The 17,743-nt window shown below is 55.4% G+C and overlaps 2 protein-coding genes across 4 annotated transcripts in view; one reads left to right on the top strand and one right to left on the bottom strand.

Annotated features, from left to right (window-relative positions):
- LOC131828856 (cadherin-23) overlaps positions 1 to 8,446 on the top strand; it is a 75,912-nt gene extending 67,466 nt beyond the window's left edge. Inside the window, exons 22-36 of one of the 3 annotated variants that reach the window (XM_059169996.1) lie at positions 124 to 315; positions 476 to 589; positions 1,163 to 1,292; positions 1,399 to 1,650; positions 1,730 to 1,891; positions 3,366 to 3,622; positions 3,912 to 4,009; positions 4,415 to 4,535; positions 4,615 to 4,694; positions 4,809 to 4,849; positions 5,008 to 5,068; positions 5,538 to 5,667; positions 5,862 to 5,984; positions 6,399 to 6,503; positions 7,357 to 8,446. In XM_059169996.1, coding sequence (XP_059025979.1) covers positions 124 to 315; positions 476 to 589; positions 1,163 to 1,292; positions 1,399 to 1,650; positions 1,730 to 1,891; positions 3,366 to 3,622; positions 3,912 to 4,009; positions 4,415 to 4,535; positions 4,615 to 4,694; positions 4,809 to 4,849; positions 5,008 to 5,068; positions 5,538 to 5,667; positions 5,862 to 5,984; positions 6,399 to 6,503; positions 7,357 to 7,683 — 2,193 coding nt within the window. In that variant the 3' untranslated portion in view covers positions 7,684 to 8,446. Of the gene's footprint in view, positions 1 to 123; positions 316 to 475; positions 590 to 1,162; positions 1,293 to 1,398; positions 1,651 to 1,729; positions 1,892 to 3,365; positions 3,623 to 3,911; positions 4,010 to 4,414; positions 4,536 to 4,614; positions 4,695 to 4,808; positions 4,850 to 4,965; positions 5,069 to 5,537; positions 5,668 to 5,861; positions 5,985 to 6,398; positions 6,504 to 7,356 lie in introns of all 3 variants that reach the window. The other 2 variants (XM_059169994.1, XM_059169995.1) reach the window with 2 other exon arrangements.
- Positions 8,447 to 8,667: 221 nt separating this feature from the next.
- Positions 8,668 to 17,743, bottom strand: part of PSAP (prosaposin) — a 33,836-nt gene continuing 24,760 nt past the window's right edge. The window contains exons 7-14 of the mRNA XM_059169998.1: positions 17,679 to 17,735; positions 13,865 to 13,996; positions 12,297 to 12,392; positions 11,808 to 11,994; positions 11,567 to 11,724; positions 11,221 to 11,301; positions 10,855 to 10,962; positions 8,668 to 9,782 (exon numbers count right to left, since the gene is read on the bottom strand). Of these exons, the coding sequence (XP_059025981.1) occupies positions 9,747 to 9,782; positions 10,855 to 10,962; positions 11,221 to 11,301; positions 11,567 to 11,724; positions 11,808 to 11,994; positions 12,297 to 12,392; positions 13,865 to 13,996; positions 17,679 to 17,735 (855 nt within the window). The 3' untranslated portion in view covers positions 8,668 to 9,746. The remainder of the gene's footprint in view (positions 9,783 to 10,854; positions 10,963 to 11,220; positions 11,302 to 11,566; positions 11,725 to 11,807; positions 11,995 to 12,296; positions 12,393 to 13,864; positions 13,997 to 17,678; positions 17,736 to 17,743) is intronic.

The following is a 17,743-nucleotide window of genomic DNA, read 5'->3' as shown; positions in this document are numbered from 1 at the left end:
AAGTGGCAAGGACCTTGTGCTGAGTGAGGAGAAAGAACAAGAGCACCCGCGGGGCCTGGGAGCTGGAATTCTCTCGGATGCCCCAGGAGCCTCCCTGCCAAACCCTCCCACCCCCCACCGCAGGAGATCCCGCTGCGCTCCAATGTATATGAGGTCTATGCCACAGACAAGGACGAGGGCCTCAATGGGGCCGTGCGCTACAGCTTCCTGAAGACAGCCGGCAACCGGGACTGGGAGTACTTCACCATTGACCCCATCAGCGGCCTCATCCAGACAGCTCAGCGCCTGGACAGGGAGAAACAGGCCCTGTACAGCGTAAGGGGCAGGCCCCGGGGCTGAGGGCAGGGCTCTCCTCCTGGTACAGGGCTGCCTTCTCCCCACCTAGAATAGAATGCCCACCTGGGTGGTGAGCTGTCTCCCTGGGGAGGGGGGGGGTGTGATGACCCCCCTCAGACTGTGTTCCTCTGTCCCCCAGCTCATCCTGGTAGCCAGTGACCTGGGTCAGCCAGTGCCGTACGAGACCATGCAGCCGCTGCAGGTGGCCCTGGAGGACATTGATGACAACGAACCTCTCTTTGTGAGGCCTCCAGTGAGCTGACCCCCCCCATCCCGCACCCCGCACCCGCCACCCACACAGAGACTCCCCTGCCTGCAGGCACACAGGCTCCCACTCTCCCATGCACACTGTACCGCGCACGTGTGGTCACACACAGAAACTCTGCATGTACCTCACAGGACAAGTGTTTATTGAGCAGCTGCTACTTCACGGTACTACTTGCCAGTGAGGAGAGCAAACAGGCGAGACTCGTGCAGCGGGATCTCTCCTGATTGCACACCCAAGAGCAAGCATGCAGGAAACCCAATATTCGGTTTGCTTCACAGAGCTGGGACTGAGCCCCTCCCGCTGACTCAGACTGTGCAACTTGGTGGGGGGTTTTCTTGTGTGCACGTGGGATGTGAGGTTCCCCAGAGACCGTGTGAGTGCGGGAGTGTGTGTGCGTGCACACATATATGAGCGTGCCCTGTTGTTCAAACATCAGCTCAAGTGTTGGTCTGCCTCACGGAACAGGCCAGGCCCCGCCCATACTTCCTTGAGGTTCCAGAAGTTCTGCTCACCCCAAGTGACCTTGGCTTTCTGTGACCTCCGCCCTTCCCCCTGCAGAAAGGCAGTCCCCAGTACCAGTTGCTGACCGTGCCGGAGCACTCCCCACGTGGTACCCTCGTGGGCAACGTGACAGGCGCCGTGGATGCAGACGAGGGTCCCAATGCCATCGTGTACTACTTCATAGCAGGTGGGGCTTGTCAGGCTCTGCCCTATGTACCCTGGAGCTAGAGATGTGCCCACCAAGCCCCACCCCAGCCCCATCCCCTCACCCTGTGCTGTGGCCCTACCTCCAGCTGGCAACGAAGAGAAGAACTTCCATCTCCGGCCAGACGGGCGCCTGCTGGTGCTGCGGGACCTGGACCGTGAGCGGGAAGCTGTCTTCTCCTTCATCGTGAAGGCCTCAAGCAACCGCAGCTGGACACCACCACGGGGGCCCTCCCCGGCCCTCGACCTGGTCAGTGACCTCACCTTGCAGGAGGTGCGCGTTGTGCTAGAAGACATCAACGACCAGCCCCCGCGCTTCACCAAGGCCGAGTACACCGCAGGTGCCAGGGCGGGGCCTGGGTCTGGGCTGCGGGGCTGCCCCTGCCCTGCCACTTACACCCGCCCACCCCTGTCCCACAGGAGTGGCCACCGATGCCAAGGTGGGCTCAGAGTTGATCCAGGTGCTGGCCCTGGATGCAGACATTGGCAACAACAGCCTGGTCTTCTACAGCATCCTGGCCATCCACTACTTCCGGGCCCTCGCCAACGACTCTGAGGACGTGGGCCAGGTCTTCACCATGGGTAGGAGCCTCCACCCAAGACTTCTGTCACTGCATGGACTGTAGTCTGGAGGAGATGGGGTCTGTGTGGGCACCACAGGGTATGAGTGGCTGGCCGGCCAGCCATGTGCCTTCTGTTCACCTCGCACCTAACCATCATGCAGCCAGCCCCTTGTTAATCCTTTCCTCCATCTACCTTCCCAGTCTCTGATCCAGTTCTCCACCTCTCCACCCACTTTCTCCTTCCTTCCTTCTCTACATCTTCTTATCCACCCATCCATCCACCCACCCATGTGTCAGTCTGCCCCCCCCGTGCATCTGTCCATCCTTCCTCTCACTCATCCATCTGTCCATCCATCTACCCATCTGTCCACTCATCCATCCACCTTGCCATCCTCCTCTCCATACGTCCACCTGTCTTCCCTTTGGTGCACCTCTTCCTCCCTTGGGTCAAGTATTGTGCTAAGCCCTGGGGAGCACCTATGTACCTGAATGTATGGTGCTGACTTGTGCATTTGCCTGTGTGGACAGCTGAGCCTCTTGGATCAGGTCCAAGAGGTGTCCTGGTGGTTGTCCCATGACCTTCTTTCTAGACTTCACCCCTTCCCCATTCCTGCCTACAGGAGTCACTCTAGACTCCTTCATCCGACTGCCTTTCAAGGTTCCTGTCTTCCAGTTCCCCTTCCTGTTTCCATAGCCCCCCATAACCTAGAAGGACCCTGTGTCCACCCAAGCTGACCACCTCACCACTCCTTCAGCTCCCTCCATGGCCTTTGCCCTTTGTCTTCACCTCCTAAAATACCACCTTGACCTTCACCTCTGCCTTCAGATACGCTCCCCCTAGCCATCCTCTGAAGCCTAATTCCCATGCCAACTCCTCCAGTCACACAACCAGACACCATCCCTTTGTCCTCTGATCTAGCACTGCTCTTAGTTTAGTAAATTAAGGCAGAGAGGATACATAGCTTGCTAAAAGTAACACAGCTAGAATATGGCAGATCTTGAACCCAGGTCTATGGTCTTCTGAGAGAAGACTGCTGCACCACCTCTGGTCATCTCTCTAGTATGGCTGTGGAATCCAGAAGTTGCATGTATGTGGGAGAAACAGTGTGGGGCTCAGACATATTCTCTGGTCCCCCAGAGTCTCAAACTTATCCTCAGGTCAGTGCAGCCCACAGCTGTGTGTGAGCTTGCAGGGTTCAAGTAGAAACTTAGAAATCCCTAGAAGTACCAGTTCTGGCAGCACTGGCAGCCTTCTCTGAGGAGAACAATCAGCCATGCCCAGGCCACCACCACTGCTCCCTCAGATGAACACTCACACTCACCTGACCCCAGGCCTTGGTCATCTCTGTGCTCTCCCTGGCCCTGTGGGCACTTGTGGCCCGAGACACTTCTTCCCCTCGTGTCCAGATGCCTCTGGCTCTCGCCCCCCCACAGGGGACTCACAGGGGCTGGGTGGCCCCTGAGCTGCACCTGTCTGTGGCCTCTTCCCACAGGCAGTGTGGATGGCATCCTGCGCACCTTCGACCTCTTCATGGCCTACAGCCCCGGCTACTTTGTGGTGGACATCGTGGCCCGGGACCTGGCAGGCCACAATGACACGGCCATCATCGGCATCTACATCCTGAGAGATGACCAGCGGGTCAAGATCGTCATTAATGAGATCCCCGACCGCGTGCGTGGCTTTGAGGAGGAGTTCATCCGCTTGCTCTCCAATATCACTGGTGCCATCGTCAACACAGACGACGTGCAGGTGACCCATGGAGCCGCCCTGGGTCCACTGGTGAGGGGAGGAGGACGAGACCTCAGGGACAGGGCATCGAGGAGAGACCAGGGATTGAAAGGGAGTCTCTGGCCCTTAATATCCTCACCTGTAAAATGGGGCTGATAGCACCCAGCCCCATGCAATGAAGTGACCGGCACCACGTGTGGTCCTCGGTGAACACTCGGCAGTGATGGGTTTATTGGCAGGGCAGGCCAGGAGGGGCTCTCCATCCCCTCCCCTCCCCCTCCCACAGCCCACGATGCCCTTTCTCGCCTAGTTCCATGTGGACAAGAAGGGTCGGGTGAACTTCGCACAGACAGAGCTGCTCATCCACGTGGTGAACCGTGATACCAACCGCATCCTGGATGTGGACCGGTGGGTGGGGTCTGGGCTCAGACCGTCTGCCCACCTCCCTGCCCTGGAGCTGGGGAGGGGACCCCCTCAAAGGAGGCAGATCATACCATCAGGCCAGCTGTGTGGGGGCTCGCCTCAAGAGGTGGGCAGGGCTGGCAGAGAATAGTTTGGGGGTATCCTCCACCCCTCAGAGCCGGACTCCCCCCATCTATAAAATGGGAGGAGGACACGGCCCGTGAGGCGCAAGCAGGATCCTGGGTGAGGGGGTGAACTCTGTAAGGCAAGGAGTTCTGCCAGCGGCTGCGGTTTGATCTTGCAAGGTGTGGTGGGGGCGGGGAGTCGGGAGGCAAGAGCGCAGACCTTTCTGCGTGGCCCTGGCTCTGAAGGACTGGCTGAGGGAAGCTGAGGCACCCACCCCTCACACAGGGTGATCCAGATGATTGACGAGAACAAGGAGCAGCTACGGAATCTCTTCCGGAACTACAACGTCCTGGACGTGCAGCCCGCCATCTCCGTCCGCCTACCCGACGACATGTCTGCCCTGCAGGTAGTCCACTGGCATCCGGCCCCGCCACCCCTCTGCCCTCGACGCGCTCACCCGCTCATGCCTGGCCTCGTTCCCCCAGATGGCGATCATCGTCTTGGCCATTCTCCTCTTCTTGGCGGCCATGCTCTTCATCCTCATGAACTGGTACTACAGGACCGTGTGAGTGCCCCCCTCCCACCTCCGTGTTCCTGGGACGGTCACAGAGGCCGCCAGGGAGATGCGAGCCCTGTCCAGCCTCCTCCACTAGCCCCTCTTCTGTCTGCTTCCCTCCAGACACAAGAGGAAGCTCAAAGCCATTGTGGCTGGATCAGCAGGTGAGCAAGGGCAGTGATGGGGGGTGGGGGGCAGCTAAGAGGGTAGGGGGGCCCTGAGGGGCCTAGAATGCCTGCCTAGGCCTCACAAGGTTGGCTGGGCTCCCCCGGCCCAGCAGGGTGCACCCTTTCCCTCCATGCCCCAGCACTTCTCCCTACAGGGAACCGCGGTTTCATTGACATCATGGACATGCCCAACACCAACAAGTATTCCTTTGATGGGTAAGAGGGGGTCCCTGAGCCTTCAGGGCATCCTTTGGGGAGGCCACCCAGGACCCTGGTGGAGTAAGATCTCTATGACCCCTTAAGCTCCAAGGGACAAGACTAGCTAAAACTTGGGATGGGGGTGCCCCCTAGTGGGCCAGTCACCCTTTCTGAGCTGGGATCCACACCCTAATTGGGCTCCCAGTGCCAGGGAACTGGTGCAGAGTGGACACCAAGTGCGGAATGAGGCCTCCGGACCAAAGCTGATCCAGACTGACACATCATCCTGGTTCTTGTAGGATCCTGGTGTGGGAGGGTACACCCCCGAGGCCCACAGGCAAGGGGCCTACTTCTCATGGCCCTGATCCACTAGTCCTGGACTGGCCAGGGAAAAGGGTAGGGTTAGCCGTAAAGCTACGAGGGCATCTATGCACTTGGGCTGTCCCTCCTCATTCCACATACCCCCCCCCACCCCCGCCATGTGCAGAGCCAACCCCGTGTGGCTGGATCCTTTCTGCCGGAACCTAGAGCTGGCTGCCCAGGCTGAGCATGAGGACGACCTGCCAGAGAACCTGAGTGAGATTGCAGACCTGTGGAACAGCCCTACCCGCACCCATGTGAGCCGGGGCCAGAGCTGGGGCAGGGCAGTGGTGGGGGGAGGGGCACGATTGTGAGGGATGGGATGGAGGTGAAGCAGGTGTTTGCCACTGCTTGCCAAGGAGCTGGGTTCTGGGGGGCACGGGGGGCCATATCCATTGCCCTGTGTGTGTATATAGTCTAGCTGGGCTCCAGCTCAGTGTTCTCTCCCTAGGGAACATTTGGGCGTGAACCCGCGGCAGTGAAGCCTGATGACGACCGGTACCTGCGGGCAGCCATCCAAGAGTATGACAACATCGCCAAGCTGGGCCAGATCATCCGGGAGGGGCCCATCAAGGTGAGTCCGTGCAGGCTACTGCACCACACCCCCACACAGCCCTGCACCTAGACCTCTGGCAGCGCTGGGACCAGCTCCAGAGGATAGAGGGACAGGGGAGGATCCTGGGAAACAACTTTTTCCACCTCTAGGCTCGGCTAGATCTGCCCTCTACTGAGCGAGAATGACAGCACAGAAAGGGGGGCCCAGGCATGGGGCTGATGGGGAACTGCTCTAGCCTGCAGCAACCCACACGGGTTCCAGCTGGTCGCTCTCACCAGTCTCTGCTCCCAATCCTCTACCCTTAGATCAGCTGCCTGTGCACCCGACTACTAGCACCTTCCATCACTCTCATCAGGGTTACAGGAGTGAGGGCTGTGGCAGGTGGGGGGATGGGGAGGCCTTGGTTGGGGGTTAACCCTCTCCCTCCCCCAGGGCTCGCTGCTCAAGGTGGTCCTGGAGGATTACCTGCGGCTCAAAAAGCTCTTTGCACAGCGGATGGTGCAAAAAGCCTCCTCCTGCCACTCCTCCATCTCTGAGGTAGCCGGGCCAGCCCGGAACTGTGTGCTGTGCCCCAGCGCTGGGGGTGCTCATTTCTTCCCTCCCTCCCTCTCTTCCCCTAGCCACGCTCATCCTTCTCAGAGTCTCTGTGGAGTTCAGCAGCCAGAGCAAGACAGCAATGGGTGGGGTTCAGGAAATCTACTTTCTGGGTTTCTCAGTGGGCTTTCCCAGGGTGAGTGCTGGGGAGTGTTTCTTAGACTTACGGAGCCCCAGAAGATGCCCTGAAAAAGTAATGTCCTACAGGAAACTTCTCATGGTTAGTTGGGTCTATATAGGGTTGTTTGCCTGCAGTAATGTCAACACTTTAAAAATTCAGACTTTAAAAACCCAGATTTCCCACTGGGCCAACAGTTCCCAAATGGAATAGGCCAGAGCAAACAGATCCACATGGGACAAAAGTGCCACATGTCGAGTTTCCACTGAATCCTATCCCCCTTTCCAACCTCCACTATCGACACTCCCTACCTGGCCAGAGTAGATCCTATTGGAGGACACATGGGTAACATCCAGATACAAAAACTGCATCGTAGGATCTTTATAGATCATGAAACAAAATTCATGATTCTCATGGGAAACCCACATGCCAAGAACTCGGCTACAGCACCCCAAGTGTCCGTGGTGTACACAGTTTGAGAAACACTGTCATCAGCTGACAGGCCTACTGATGTGTGAACCCCGAGTTCCTTGCAGTTACCTGTGTGCAGTAGGGAGAAAACAGGGACAGAGCAGGTTCAGGACTCTGGGGCCATTCACCTGCTCAGCCCTTGAGCATGGCCTTGAGCGTGGAGTGGCTTGAGTCCCAGAGCCATTGGGGGATCCTGGCCTCTTGCAGCTGATCCAGACCGAGCTGGAGGAAGAGCCAGGGGAACGCAGCCCCGGCCAGGGCAGCCTGCGCTTTCGCCACAAGCTGCCGACAGAGCTCAAGGGGCCCAATGGCATCCACATGGTGCACGGCAGCACCGGCACACTGCTGGCCACGGACCTCAACAGCCTGCCCGAGGACGACCAGAAGGGCCTGGGTCGCTCGCTGGAGACCCTGACGGCCACAGAGGCTAGCGCCTTTGAGCACAACGCCCGCACGGAGTCGGCCAAATCCACGCCGCTGCACAAGCTTCGGGATGTGATCCTCGAGAGCCCCCTGGAGATCACAGAGCTATGACCAGACAGCTGGGGGGGTCTCACTGGTGTCTCCCATCCCTCCCAGGGCAGGGCGGGGCAGGACCACAGTGCAGACCCCTCCCCAGGCCTGCGGGGGCTGCACCACCTCACCAGGGCCTGGGGGAGCCCGCTCCAGCGGCTCACATTCCACTTCTGCCAGACGCCCATTCAGCACCTGACCTCTACCTTCATAAAATTTGTTATTTTTTTAAGAAAACCAAACAAAAAATGAAAAGCGTCTAAGGACAAGGTAAGGAGGGTCACTGGGGGCCCAGGAGTCTGAGAACAAACTCAGCCCAAGCTGAACTCTAAGAGGCCAAGCAGCTCTCTCTCCCCTCCCCACATCCCTATCCACTGCCCCCACCCAAACCCCTCCCCCACTTCTAGCACCAGGGGAGGGAGACCCAGAACTGGCGTACCCCACCTGGCCTGGACTCCCTGACTTCAGTTCACGTCCCAGTGCATTTCTAGCACATCTCTGGCTGGACATCCAGCCAGGAGCCGTGAGTGATCCCTGCCTCCCCACATGGACATAACCAAAATCCACAAACTGCGTTCTCTACATTCCACAGGCTTCCCAAACGCGCCCAGCTCACAAGAGAAAGGACTGGTATTCCCTTCGGTTCTGAATGTAGAGTGTTTGTGTGTATTCCTTTTTTAAATTAAGTTATTCCCTCAACATTTTCCCCTTGATTTTGTTTGGTACTCACTGAACGTTTCTGGAATGGTCTGCATTTTAAATAAGAAAGGCAACTCAAAAGGTTGGACAATTGTGGCTCTGGTAAACTACCCTCGGGGTTGGCCTGGGGGGAGGAGGAGGGGGCCTGGCCCATCAGAGAGGAGCCTGGTGGGGTTCTCTGCCCACTCTTCTTACTTTCTGTGGCCAAGAAGGGCCAGAGGGCTGCTGCACACCCACACGCCCGTGGTCCTGGAGCGCTCAGAACCCAAACGCTGGCTAAGTGTTACGGAAGCACTCAGGCTCAGGTCTGGTTAACAGACTTTATTTATTGTTAAATCACAGAAACTTTAGTGCAAAACAAACCAAAACAGTCATTAAGTCCATTTAATAGCAACTGCACGTCTCGCTGTCTCCTAGCAGCTAGAAGTGGAATAGAAGAGGCGGCTACACGGGAGAGGTGGGGCAGCAGCCAAGGTCCCAGACAGGACCTCCTCCACCTGAAAGCCAAAGGCTTAGGAGCGTCTCGTCCACAATTTATCTCAAGGTCAACAAGAACATCTATGAAACGGGGGTTAGAGGCGAGGGGGCCCAGAGCCAAGGCAGCGCTAGAGACGCTCGAAGCAAGGCTTCAGCAGCTGGGTAGACACAAGAGCAAGCAAGAGGCGGCCACCACTGTCCACACACACGAAAGCCAGGCCCACAGGACCTACACACAGAGCTAGCAGATGACATTCAGGCAGGTGCTCCCCCTCCCTCCCACACCCACAGAACCCCTAACAAGGCATCACCAGGAAAGACACCCCAAAGCTGAATTGGAGGGTGACCTGGGGACGGCAAACCCAAGATCCACCCAGGTCTCCCGAGCAGCTGCTTCTTCCTGCATCTCCCCTACAGTGAGAACCACATGGTTTTTAAAAGCCTCATTATTCTGAGCCTCTCATCTTTCATTTAAAACTGCCTTTGTTTTGCTTCTCTGTAGAGCGGCCCAGGAAGAGGGGAGGTCCCTGCTAAGGGGTAGGTGGAGGGCTCAGAACAAGGCCCAGGCCAAGAGGACCAAGAGCCTTCTGGCAAGCAGCTCTGGCTGGCACCCGCCCCCAGAGCCCCCAGAGCTTCCTCCAGGAAGCCACCACGCAAGGGCAGGCTGAAAGCCCTCCAGTACATAGTCCGTCCTCAGCTGTCTAGGCAAAGGAAAGGGACAGTGGAGCAGCAAGGGCAGCTGCGGGCCAGGCGCCTCCTGCACGGACAGCAATGCTACGAGGGACAGGAAAGGGAAGGAGGAAAAGGGGACCTATTTTTGTAACACAATCAACAGATCGGTGTGTTCACTGCCCCAGACACACAAGTAGAAAAAGATGCTGCAGTTTCTCCAAGATGGAACGCCCCTTCTAGTTCCACACGTGACGCTTGCAATGCTCCACGGCCTGACAGGAGAGAGGAAGCTGGATTTAGTCTTCACATGACAAACTGTACTCCTGACCTGTTTGTGCAGCAGACAGCACCCAAAAATGGAACCTGTTCTCCTTAGTCAGCTGGACAGCACCCCACTTAAAACTGGGGAGCAAGTGGCCCCCTGAGCGTCAGGGACCCCTAAGGCAAGAGTTCAAAACAGCAGCTGCAAAGTGCCTGAGTGTTTCACAGGTGAGCCACCCATGCAGGGAGGGCCCAGGACCCCTCCATCTGGTTAAAGGCAGAGTCCCAGGGCTCAGCAGGTGGCACAGAGGCCCCCCGAGGCAGAACCCCTCACCCAAGAGCGGGCACACCAGCTGAGGCCCCATGAACAATGGCCCACAGGCCCCTTGACCCAGGACAGCAGCAGGAAGTGGCTCCTCCCAACTGTGCCATGCGCCAGGGCCGGCGGGGCAAGGAGCTGGACCTGGATGGCCATCACCACCCTTCCCTGCAGGGGCCCGAAGTGACACAATCGGGCCAGCGGTCCGGAGGAACCCACTCCAGGAAGAAAAAGTTGCGCAAAAGAACATTAAGTAACTGACTGGTCCACATGTCCCCACCCCAGCAAGCAGTGTGGGGCACCACCACCGGCAGCCCGGGCAGGACAGCACCGGCGGCCCGGGAACTGCTGGGCAGGCACCCAGTCTCAAGGCCACTCAAGAACAGCGGTTCAGCCTTGGATGAAGACTAAAGCCAGGCTCCAGCCAAGACTGACCCAAGGGAGAAGAGGACTTGTGCAATCTCTAGGGTGGCCTTGAGCAAATCTGATCCTGACCCTGTCACAAGGGAACTAAAAGGCAAAAAAACAAGGAAGCAGAAGCAAAAAACACTGCAGAATACCCCCAACCCTTCACTTCTCCAAGGCAAGAAGGCTGTCAGTCCGCCAGCCTGGATGCGCGGCCACAAGCAAGCCTGTTTGCTTCTCTGGGCACACAGGCCGGGCAGAGCGCCGACGGCGGAGCCCCGCCCCCACTCCGCCGAGGTTACCCACCCCAGGAGGCAGCCCACCTGGCAGGCCTGTGCAGCGGGCACCAAGCTACTCACATTGCACTGGGTCGCCGCCTCCATGTTCTGGCACCAGTAGCTGGGGCCCCACACACACTTCTCGGTTCCCAAAAGAGGCTTACGGGCCGCGGGGCAGGCTCCAATTTTCTATGTGGTGTATAAGGGGGAAGAATTAGATCTACTCCAATGATCCTTTTCAAAATTAGAGACTATCAGCTTCAAAACTAGAGATTATCAGCTTCTAAAAGCAACAAGAACTAGAGCTCAAACATGCACTTCCAAGAAGTCAGTGCTGCCAAGGGACGCCCTGTCCTCCCACAGTCCATCCCCCGAGACTCTCCAGAACCTCTGAGGACCCCTGCTCCGTGCAGAACCAGCCGGGCCCCACGCCACCCAGGAGCTTACCAAGCACACGAAGGAAGGGTCCATCACCTCCACCAGCACTTCTATCAGCACGGGCTCGTACTCAGTCACAAACTGATCACACTGTTCGGTAAAGAGGGAGTCGAGGTGGGGTGCTAGGCATGCTCTGCCAGCCCGGTACCCCCTTCCCAGATAGCCCACCTGGCCATGTTCAGCTTCCCCGCACCTGCTACTGCCCTCCGTGGCTCCCCTTGAGCCAACAGGTACCTCTAAGAAATGGCTAGTTTTCCCTGAAAACCTCAATCTGGGGCACAATCTGTGAGCCACTCCAGCCTCTGCACTCCATCCACGGGTTCTGACCTTCCGCCCCAAGCAGCCCGAGGCATACCTGCTTCTGGTAGGGGTCAGGAAGGAAGCTGCAGCCTTTCTCGAGAGCAGACAGGATCTCCTGCTTCGTGCTGTTTTTCTCCAGGTTGTGGTCCAAATAGCTCACCAGCTTCTTGCATACCTCACAGAAGCCCCCGTCCTTCGGCTGAATAACACGGACTACACACAGGGGCACAGACTCAGTGTCGGCAGGGCCCTCCTGAGCCCCAGGGGCCGGCCAGCCACCCCCTCACCCCGCTCACCAGGCAGCACGGGCAGCCCCTGGGTAGGGCACAGGTGGAGCAGGGTGCACACCATCTCGGGGCTTGCCTCCTGCAGGAGGATCGACAGGATGGAGGCACCGTACGTGTCCACCACCTCCTGGCACTGTTCAGATAAGGACTTAGGCAACTTCGAGCACACTTTATCCAAAGCCTGAACTATTTCTTCCTGAAACACAAAACAAGAGGATCCTATTAGAAGAGGAGAGGCTGACAGGGCCAGAAAAGATTCTCAAAATACTAACATCCAAGAAAAAAATACTAACAGCCAAGAGCAAGGTGCTATTTACTCCCCAGAAAGATGAGACCTACAAAGCAGCCCCACCCCCGCCCAGAGGGACCCACCGGTGGGCAGCGGGTAAGCAGATTCCAAAGGCTGCTGTCCAATGCTGGCAAGGGCCAAGCCCACCTCTTCTGCTGGTCCTGCCACTAGGCAACGGGAACACTCGAGCATTCTAGAAATGCACATACCTCAGTCCTGTTGTTGTCAATGAGCTTGGCCACCTCCTTCACCACGTACTCACATATCTCACAGCTAACACTGGTCTTCGCCTGGACCGTGTCCTTCTGTGGGAAAGGCAGGAGAGCACATTAATGCCGAGACCCTAACCTCACCCCTGAGTCCTGCTACTCTAAAGGGGAAGAGACACCCTGTGGCCAAGGAAAGGAGAATGTCACACAAAGGTTGGCTTCCTCCCAGTGTCCAAGTTCCTGTCCCTGACCCATCCCTCTGCCCACTGCTCTTCCACCACTATCTCCTGCTACGCACCCCCTAGCCCCACAGAAAAACCAGGAATTCGTACTTCAGGAGACAGAAGCAAAGACACCATCCCCTGGCCCTAAAAACAGTCCACATGATCTATCTTATCTGGTCACAATCATTTCAGCCTTCCAGAGTCATTCTGGGAATGTGGGTGGGGGCACAGGACAGAGTGAGGACTCACTACCTGTCCGCGGTTTAAGAGACACAGCTCTAAACACATTTCAGGTCTGCTGGAGTTTCAAGTCTCACTCATACCTGAGACTGCCTTCCTAGAGCCAGCCCTGCATAAAGGAACACTGTGAAACAAAACCCTCTGTGACAGCAGCAACGTTCTCCACCTCCGCCGTCCAGCAGAGCAGCGCGGGCCACACCGGTCTATGAAGTACTTGGAATGTGGCCAGGGTAACATCAAACTAAATCGTTTTAAGTTCTGTGTTATTTTACTTAAACGGAAGTAGTCACATGCAGCTAGAAGATAAGCTCTAACTCTCCTTCATCTCGTCTGGCTATTAATTCAGTCAGCAAAACTGGGCAGGCAGAAGTGCCTCCCCAACTCCATCCGACTTCTTAACCATGTGGTCCAGACACTGCACATGCTGAGGGAGGACAGGAGAGGGAGACGAAACTGCTGAAGATCAAGTGACATGGAAGTTCTGGAACTAGAATCGTGTGCGTGTGCGTGGGCCATGTGGTAAAACGTCATGGGGCCCGGCCCTTCTCAGAACTAAAGCGGGAGCCACGCGAACACCAGGACAAGTCTGTTGACTCCTGCAGGTGAACAGTTTCAGGACTCAATCTCTAACACACTGCCAGGGCCGTAGCAAGTGCTGAGTGTAAACTGGGGAACATGGTGTTCCCTAGTGACGGGTGCTAGGGAAACTACACACCTACCCCATGCACACAAGCAGCACACCAAGAGGCTTCTGCATGAGACCCAGGTGTTCTGGGAACATGAGGCTTGTGCTGCAGTGACCATGGGTAAGGCGGCGGCAGCGGGGAGAGGTGGGGGCAACATGTCAGAGGAGGCTATGGACACCCTACAGATGGAGGCTGTTCCCGTGGGGCACTCGGGCTGCTAACCAAGGAAATAAATGTACTCAGGGCTATGAGCAGGAGGCTGCACACATGCAGAGACTAGTGAATGGTCTCAAACTCCAATACCTACAGGATATAGACAAGGAATCAAAAGAGTGTGTGCCTCACAGAACGTGGTACAATGCGGAGTGGCCTGGGCATGACATGGGCCCGGCTAGGACAACATGAGGACAGCCAGTACCTTAATGGGCTCCACCAGTTCCAATGCAGGGATGACGTTCTCTGAGACCACTTTGGCAGGGATCAGAGTCTGCATGGGCATCTCCTTCACTTGGTCGCAGAACCCAACCAGGCCACAGATCTCTTTGGGTTGCTGAGAAGGCACAGAACAAGCAGTCAGATATAGGCCCGCACCCACACCCCTCAGTCCCACTCTCTACACACAAAGGATGGGGTGCTGAGGGAGCACCCTGGTCACACGTCAAGGCTGACTGCCAAAACAGACTCCATGTTAAATCTAGAGGGACTCCTGTAAACGCAGACGTGTCAGTTTCACACAGGGAGGAGGCCACGCAAGCTCTGAAGGCAAAGTAGACAAGACCGCTGTCCCTGCTCCAGCCAGGGAGCCCCGCTGTGAAGTTAGACTGCTGCCACCAGTTTCCCTTTTTCACAGGCAATCACATCTTCTCCCAGGACACCTGGTCTGCTCTAGAACCTGTTTCTCGGTCGAGCTGGTTCACGCTCATTAGGAAATAAGCTGCGAGCTCTTTCTAGAGGAGAAGCCACCATGCCCACAAACAAAAAGCCAAGTGTCTTAAATCTTTCGGTGGCAGGACCATTTCAAGAAAAAAAAAAAAAAGTTGACTTTTTTGAAAAACCACATTCTATTTTTATAATTACACAAACACAGTACAAACAAAAACCCAATGCCCCCGAGTAATTAATTCTTTCGAGTCACAGAAGCCCCAGACTGATCCCCTTTCCCGTCCAGACACCAAACCACAGGGAAGTAGGCAGAACTAGTAACTTAAAGACATCTTGCCGTTTCACCACGACGCTGGCCAAGAGTGAGAAAATCATGTGTGCTTTATACAAAGCACTTTGTGAGCCCAAATACAACCAGCGCCCAGCTCTGGGCCTGAAAGCAACTGCCTCCCACCACCACCAAACCAGAAAGCAGCAGGTCAGGACTGCTAACACAAGACCTGTTAATGCAAGAGAGCTAGACCATGGCTATGGCTGACCTTGTTTTAATCCTGAGAAGTCTCTAGATTAAGTAAGACTGAAGAAATTGGAAAGTATCCTAAATATCCTGTCTCTGGCAAACTTCAAGAATGGGGAGAAAACCAGAATGGGGCCAAAGACACAGCAAGTTTTTTAGAAAAAAAGACAAAGACCCAGGAGCTGTATGGCTGCTTTGTCTCAGATGAACTCTCTTCCACTGGGTGGGGCAGCCCAGGTGAAAACACAGGTATTTCAGCCCAAGTCCTCTCCTATTAGATTTCAAAATACCTTTGAAAAATCTTTACTCGCACAGATATGTCAGTGCTCAAGAGAGGGTCCTGGCTCAGTAAGTACAGTCTGGGGGCGTAGTCCCAATATTATGCCACCACTGGCCTGGCTCTCAAGCCATCTGTGTGGCTCCAGGAGCTGCAGGATCCCATCACCCAGAGGGGCAGAAGCACAAATCAAGAGATTGTTTCCAACTCTCTGGATCCAACAGACAGGAACAGTCTGCTCGCTATTTGTAAATGATTTGCTCATGCAGCAGAAGCAGTTCTGGGGTTATGGAAAACAGGACTGAAGACATGCAATGGTCCCTTGAGTCATGACAGAAACAAGGTGTCCTACTGGAAATCAGGCCTACAGTTAAGGAGGCCGAGGCATCTCCGGGGTCACCCATTGTTCCCCATCATCACACAGGTGGCATGCACGTGGCCAGCTAAGCGCTGGCTTTTTGCCAGAGTCCAAGGCCCTGCCGGCTTCCCTTTCTCACCCCCTGAAGGGAAGAGGAGACCCCCAGTACCTCAAATGCTACATCACAGAGGAGAGATGCAGAAGCTCCCCTACCAGCCTACTAACACAGATCATGCCGTTAAAAAAAAAAAAGGCGAATAACTACAACAAGCAGCAGACCACCACTACAAGCAAATTCCCCATGACATACCTGATCCTGCTGTTGAACAAAAAAAACAGGAAATCGGAGATGAAAATAAGAGAAAGGAAAGGACACAACAGTTAAGAAAAAATTAAAATAACAATCAGTTAACGAAGGAGTAAGTACATCACCAGAAATTCAGGGGAAATCTTGCAGTCACAAATCAGCAACCTACCTTGTTCCTACTATCTTGGGGGGTCCTAAAAGCTCTTCTGGCCCTCAAGGGACAGACCACACTGTCCAGCTGGTGTGTGCATTGTCCCCATGCCCCTGACACACCAAATCATACTCAAAAACACCGGACAGCAGGTCCCAGAAAATTCCAGGTGATGAGGAGCTCTCTATCCTCACAAACCGAAGCCCCACATGCCTACAAGGTGAGGAGCAGCAAAGGGGAACATGATACAGGCCTGCCCAAGTCAGGGGTGTGCGCTGGAATATAAAATACACCACTTCCCCTGATGCCCGGGCCTCAGGGCGACTACCCCAGGGAGCCAGATGGCAGGCTGGAAAGCCCATTTAACAAAATATCACTTACCCTTTGATTCAGCAATTCTAGCTCTGGTTATCTGTGCTAAGGGAGAAACAGGGATCTGCAAATCTATCTCTCTGACTGTAAGGGGCAGCCTCATGCTTTAGATCCCCAAGACAAACCCCAAAGCCACCTCAACACCCAAAGCAGATGGGTCACAGAAATGATCTTCCATCCAAACGGGAGCCTATGCAGCCACTTCAAAATCATTTACAAGAATGCATTCAGAAGCAAAACTCTGCAAACTACTAGGTTTGAAGTAATATATAAGCATGCTACCTCACTGCCTTTTTTTTTTTTTTAAACTGCAAATGATCTGTGATTTGGGAAGTATTATCTGTATTTCCAAAAAACATCTGTGTAGTCTATCTTTTATAATGAGAAAATTTTCAGTTATCAATGACGAAGCACTTAACAAAATCAAAATCAAAGGTTTATTTATCTCCTACTCTAGCCCTGTGTCTCTGTAAGCTGCCTCTGAAGCATTTTTAGAACAAGGCAGGGTGTAATAATCCCAAAGACACCCTCTCTCGCCTGGCCGGAGCCCCTGAGCAGTTACAGCTAGGCCACAGGGTCAGTCTTCCCCCTGTGCCAGCTGGCAGCTCTCAGCTCTGCAACTCTGCAGTCGCAGCCCGGAATGGGAGGAGGATCTCTGTGCTCCAGTGAAACTTTACACAACCAGGCGGTGGGCCACACAGTCTGCTGACCCCGGCAGGAAAACAAACTCAGCATAGTCAGAAAGTCGGCAGGATGGAGACACAAAACGTGCAACCCACCACCCCCCTTGGCCCCCATAGCTTCGATCTTGGGAAGCCAGGGCACGTTCCCAATTTAAGAATCCGTTCAGACCACCCTGCTCTGAACCAGTTTTCTGCACAAAGCTAGCTAGCCCCACTGCCACGATCAGTATCTTCTACCTCTAAGGACACAGCGCTGCCCTGACTGCCTGAATGCGTCAGAAGCACATGCAGACAGGTCTCCCCATGCCCCCAACCCCAGCTGCAACGTAGCAATTCTCAGGCCTGGCCTAGCTCCAGAGCAGACGATTCCCACAGGTCCCAGGGTAAAAGCCAGACACTAGGAACCCAATGACAAGCTCAATATGCACAGGCCAACTAACCACCCAGAAGCTACCAGGGCAGTCCTAGGGGGGTAGGGGGGACTGCCTTAGCCTGTCCTCTGGCCGGGGAAGGTAAGGGGGGCACTGAACTGTGGGTAGAGAGTCTGCTGGTTGAACAAGGTTCATTTTAACCCAAATCATTATCTGAGGGGAGAAAAGGAGAACTAAACCATGTAATGTTCAAAAACCTGGGAATCACAAAGTTTGAGGCAAAGAGTGCTAACAGGGAATGTCCCGCCACCTACCATGTGCATCATCATCTGGACGGCAATGTCCGAATACTGGTTGATATAGTTCTTGCACTGGGGAG

The sequence above is a fragment of the Mustela lutreola genome, chromosome 4 (assembly GCF_030435805.1).
Source record: "Mustela lutreola isolate mMusLut2 chromosome 4, mMusLut2.pri, whole genome shotgun sequence".
Lineage (NCBI taxonomy): Eukaryota > Metazoa > Chordata > Mammalia > Carnivora > Mustelidae > Mustela > Mustela lutreola.
This window is presented reverse-complemented; position numbering and strand designations above follow the sequence as displayed.